This window comes from Lactuca serriola, chromosome 3 (genome assembly GCF_051521515.1).
Source record: "Lactuca serriola cultivar US96UC23 chromosome 3, Lser_US96UC23_V15, whole genome shotgun sequence".
NCBI lineage: Eukaryota > Viridiplantae > Streptophyta > Magnoliopsida > Asterales > Asteraceae > Lactuca > Lactuca serriola.
In genome coordinates, this window is record NC_136410.1 from 36,435,232 (window position 1) to 36,441,365 (window position 6,134).

Genomic DNA, 6,134 nt, shown 5'->3' on the forward strand with positions numbered 1-6,134 from the left:
CGCTTTCATTCAATGTTTTAAAATTGGATCGACCCAGTTGGTCAATCGGTTGGACCGCAACTTGGTGAAGAAAATGGGACATACATGAACATATGTTTGTCTATGTGTGATTAAGATTGAATTGGATGAGTTTACAAAAACTTAGTCGAATCATTGACTCGGAACCTGGGTTAACCCAAACGATTATGCTTTTTAAAATGTTTAGACTTCTAAATTACTAAATTTCCAGCAAAAATTTTGTCACTCAAAACACCACTAGAAGCATCTAGGCATATAGTCGAGGCGAATAACAACTCAAATACTTTGAAAAAACAAATACATATATATATATATATATATATATATATATATATATATATATATATATATATATATATATATATATATATATATATATATATATATGTAGGTATGTATAAAATGTATGAAAATTTTGAAAATCGGATCCAATTGTTGAACCGGTTGACCCGTGTGTCAGCTAAAAAAATTTGGTTTTAAAACAATGATATTATTGAATTGAAATACACTCCTTTTCCATATTAAAAATGCGACAACAAAAAAATTTAGCAACAAGCACCTTGGACTCCCACCTTTGAATATTGGACAATATAAATTAAAGGATTAAAATCACATTTGGTCATTTGATTTAGTGGTCATTTTGATCTCAATAAATTTGTTTTAAGTTTTAAAATGTCATTTTTAATTTTTATAAAGGTGACTATTATGATCAACAAAAAAAATTATATAAGGTGATTGAACTTTTTTTTTATTTATTTAAGATACAAGAACTTCTCTTATGCTAATTATTAATCATTAAATTTTTTAAATTGTGCTCATTCATTTTTTTTACATGTTATTTTTATTGTATTTTTACATGCTTTTATCACAATTTGTCTTTTATAACTTTATTTTTTATTATTTTTTTTATGTTTTTTTCACAATCTATTTTTACAACTTCACTATTTTACTTCGTTTTCATGATTTTTTTGCAAATCATGATTTTTTTCTTTGTTTTTATATGTTTTCCACAATCTGTTTTATAACTTTAAATACTTAGTTCGCCAATAGGGGTCAATTAATCGACTACAATCTTAAATTTATCAATTTTCCAGACATCCAATAGCGTTGCATAATTAGCAGTTTTTTCATCGGATGGTTTACCTATTACACTAGTACCAATATCATTTCTAGTCACCGAGTTTGATAATAGACTGAAGAAAATAATCTTTTGGATCAACAATACCAATAATCAAGCAAAACATATGATCTAATACGAAGATAAAACCAACAACAAAATAGAGAACAAATAAATAGACAAACGATGACAACAACAAAAATGAAATACTAATAACTACTTGTAATATCATAATCTATAGGCCACCCTCAAGTTTTTTTTTTTTTTTTTTTTTTTTTTTTTTGCTAATAATTAGAAGGGTAACAATCCGTGTGATGCATGGATGAGGATCATAAAGTGACTTATACATAATACTTTTATCTATATATATAACAATTTATGTTTCAAAGAGGTTGTACAACATGCATGAAAAACATATCATTGTTTTGCATGGATAAAAAATGGTATGAATGCAAATTACTTTGGAATCACATGTTGCAATAATGGGAACATTATTGTTGCTAATTTTCGAAAAAATTGATATTGCAGGACACAATCATCTTGTTTTCTCTTTTGAAACAAAGTGGTTACAAAGATTGATTCTTATTGATAATAATCTGATAGGAATATACTACCTAATAAACTTAATGATTTGGCTAATTTATAGAAATATGTCTCAAACTCAAACATTCACGTTAAACTTAAATAAATACCAACATAGGGAATAAAGGTCCATGTCAATATGGCAAAAGCCCATCTTCCATAACAGGGTGAAAGATTTATGGATTTTTTCATAGAGTCCTACAGCGGATGCTTGCTTTTATTGTGTTAACGACATGACAAATGCTTATATGACATTGAAGATGCTTGAAGTCTAATGCATGATACTAATTATTGCAAGAGAGAAAAAACATGAGTAGGGTGAATTGCTGGAAATAGTTGTAACATCTAAGTATAAACAAACAAGTAATTTCAAAAGCTAAAAAGAAAGTCCTCCGGGAACACTCAAGCATACTTACTCATTATCGAATCCTAATCTCATTCCAGTAAGTTTGTAATTCCACGAAAAGATCAGTCTCATTCTCATTAACCTTCCAATAACGATAAAACAAACGAAGTTGATCCTGCTCAGAAAAGTCACTGGGGTGGATCTGAAAACACTCAAGCTTTCCACACATCTTCTTGAGATCACCATTCAACTTCACATTCCAACACCCACGAATGTCAAGATGCGTAAGCGACTTGCATTTGGTAAGGATTTCAGAAAGACCCCAATCACTAAAACTACCAAAACAGAGTTCAATACGCTGTAGGTTTGGCATGGTGTCGGCTATGGTTTTTGCTTCGGAATTATCAACAGGCCAATAACGTTGTGGAGGAAGGTTTCTTTTCAAGTGAAGTAAAGACTTGCATTGGTTACCGAATGCTGCAAGGCCTTTGGCACTGATCTTGGAGCAATAGTTGATATTCAAAACTCTGAGATTTGGCAGTGGTTTTAGATGATTCAGTACCAGAGTGTCAGTGAATCGACTCAATGGGACTTCAAGCACTTTCAGACATGGACTGCAAGAAAAAGGGGCAATTAATCATACACCTTACGTACATACACAAAATTGAAATGATGCGAAAACGTACCAGTTAACCACGGACAAGAATCCGGATGATCCCATACGGTAGACAAACAGTCGTTCAACCGTAAAATTGCTCCGTCGTATCAGCTTATTCACCGCCCGGTTAACCGCACGTAAACTGCGATTGCGACGCCGACACCAGGCCTGAATATCGATATCGATCCAACAGTATGGGCCCGACGCTACTTCCATCCACGGCTTGCACACCAGCGGAACACACCTCGATATTTCTTCCACTGCCAATCTCAAGAAAATCGATGCCAATATATCCGGGTGCAACCCCTCCCACGTCCGCCACTCCGACGGTTTTTCATCAATCGATACCACAACCCCCTTCTTGCTCATTTCTTTCTCTCCGGAAAACTCCATATGCTACTTGAAACAAAAAATTATGCTTTAAGTGTGTAAGACAGAGTATTTGCACAACTTTCGTGTAAATAAGCAAGCTTTAATACAAGCCTTAAAGTAACTGAAAACCTAAAATGGTGTTAGACCAACAGGAGTAAAACAACTACGCTAGCTGTCATTTACGACTAAGTCACGACTGAATCGTCTTAGAATCATTCTTCGATATATAGATAAATATATAGTCTTCCATTCCCAAAATTATTATTCGTAGACAAAAAAAACAAAAAGATTAAAGAAATTTTAATTATCATTAACTTTATATAATAAAATAACACTTTTGTTTTTACTTTGCATTTAATGTTCAATTAAATGTTTAGTTTGTTAATAATAATGAGAGGATCTGTCACGGACGACCGCCCCGATTCAAGATATGAGGATCTGCTACCCCTGTCATCAGGTTGGTCACGTGAAGACCAACTGTCCACAGCTCGCTACCAGGACGGCGTAGGCCCCAGCGCCAGCTACACTGAGGATTACTGACGGGAGTTAGGGTAGAACAGCGCCCCACTTAGCAACTTGACATGATGATTTTTGGAGAGAGAGGTTGAATTTATTATTTGGAATAATAAATTGATTTATTGATGTATTATGAAAATAATATATATTAATTAGAAATCATGTTATTTAATTAGTATTTAATCAAAAATTAATTTGGAATTAATTTTGAGATTAAAGAAACTGATTAAAAGAACATGGGTTGTTTTGCAAATCATGGATAGTTGTGAAACTGGGCTGGTGAACATAAACATATAATCATATAACATCTCACAACTAAACAAACCGATCCAACATATCACATAACATAGCAACATCCTAACCAGGATACCGACCTAACCGGTCACTAGCATAACATCATCATATATACCAGGATACCGACCTTAACCAGGTCTCTAACATATACCATCCTAACTACCAGGATGCAGACATAGCAAAAAAATAACATAACAACAACTACCCGGATTTCCATCCGATAAAGGGCCGACCTTAGTGCCTTAGACCTTGTTGATATAGTGAGGATAACTCACCTGCAACTGCCGACTTGAAGAAATAAGATCACGCTGCTCCGACCACCAGCACGAACTCCACCACTGAACATTACCAATTAACCAAACCCAGAAAAAACCAATAATTACCAAAATACCCTTGGAAGTCAAACCGGTCAACCCTTGGTCCAAGTCAAAGTCAACCTTCATGGTTGACCCTACTCGCTGAGTCAACCCGTTGACTCGTCGAGTTCCTATGCTCAGAAACTCCCATGCCACGACTTAACTCGCCGAGTCGCCCCAAGACTCGTCGAGTCCAACAAGCTCTGAGTCCCTTCCTACTCAACTCACCGAGTCTCCCTCGACTCACCGATTCACAGCTCAACCAAAAAAGGTTAGGATTCCACGACCAGACTCGCCGGGTCCAAGCACAGACTCGTCGAGTCCAAAGCAATCTTCAACAGACTCACCGAGTTGTTCTTCCAACTCGCCGAGTCCATGCACATAATCATACAACTCGTCGAGTACACCCATGTGACTCGCCGAGTCTCTTCAGTTCTCATTCCATACAGAGGCTTTTCAAGCCATGCAGGGACTCCAATCCATAGATCCACTCTTCTACAGCCTAACCCTCACATGAAGTTGCAAACTTTACGTGAAAGCAAGGAGATATAAGCCCAAAACACTTCTAGGGCTAGGGTTTAAGACAAAGGGCTTCACTAATGACTCTTAGACAGGAACTTTATAACCTTTTGGGCCATCACAAGTCTAGATCTGAAGTAGCAACTTCAGATCTAAGCCTCAAACTCGAGATAGCTCCCAAACAAGCTAATGAATCCCAAATCAACCACCATTCATGAATCAATAATGAAATAGCTTAAGGAGGAGGTTCCTTATCCCTAAAATGTGCCCAAACAGAAGTAGATTCTAGATCTACCCAAGCCCCTTGATGATGGCCTCCAAATCCCTAAGCTTCTTACACTAAATTTCTCTTCCAAACTCTAATTCTTCATCAATGGAGTCACACACACGAGATGAGGGTTTTTGGATCTCAAATAGGTAGCAAAGAGGCTGAAGGTGGGTTATGATGTGCTTTATATCGGGCACCATCCCCGGATTAGGGGTTTTCTCCCTTCAGCACCAACTCGCCAAGTCCAGCTGCCGACTCACCGAGTTGGTCACTTAACACACGACCAGAACCGCGACTCGAATCGCCGAGTCTATCCATCGACTCGTCGAGTCGACCTTCCTTATTTACTAAGAACCCTGAACTTGCACTTCTGAACTCGGGGTGTTACAATTCTCCCCCACTTAAATTAGGCTTCGTCCTCGAAGCCTGCAGCAACACATCCCAAATGATAGTCCCACAATACAGCTCCTAGTCTCAACCGACTCAGGTTCCTCCAAACACTGCTATCAAACCCTATGAAGTCCAACTCTTCCCTCACAAAGTCACGACAACTGCTTCAAACCAGCCACCGGTTTCTCTCTTTAATGATGTCCACCTCAACTAAGTATCACCCAATGATACTTCCATCATTCCAACTTACCCACTCACTTGCCCCTTACAGAATTGGGCATCACCCTGTATCACCGAGTTCCTGACCCGGTACCAAACTGCTATCCCTTTCCTCAACTGGTGTTACCTCTCTCGAAATCTCCGTTGGGACTCATCCCGCTTCCTTTTTGAATCCAACTCGTTCCTTCCTGTGCTGTCAAGTTAATACATCCTACTGATGGGTTTTATGCATAAGAACAATCCTATGTGCTCATACAAACCCTAATGCTTGGATCTAGGTTTCTCTATTGAACATGCTTTGAATCCAAGACTAACAAACTTAGATCTAACATATTATAAACTGAATTAGGGTTTAGAGAATTACCTTTGATTGTTATATAGCAATAACAATCAATTCCTTGCTTGGATTGGCCTTAGAAAACTTAGTGCCTCAAGTGTTGCACCTCTAATGGAGTCACAAACACCTTATGCAACTTGGA

General features: G+C 37.1%; 1 protein-coding gene across 1 annotated transcript; it reads right to left on the reverse strand.

The window, feature by feature from the left end:
- Positions 1-1,951: 1,951 nt before the first annotated feature.
- Positions 1,952-3,281, reverse strand: LOC145091917 (F-box protein FBW2-like). Its single transcript, XM_079029748.1, has 2 exons — positions 2,750-3,281; positions 1,952-2,677 (listed from the first exon to the last, which is right to left on the reverse strand). Exons 1-2 carry the CDS (start codon positions 3,112-3,114, stop codon positions 2,137-2,139), a joined length of 906 nt encoding a protein of 301 aa, XP_078885874.1. The 5' UTR covers positions 3,115-3,281; the 3' UTR covers positions 1,952-2,136.
- Between the last annotated feature and the right edge of the window lie 2,853 nt (positions 3,282-6,134).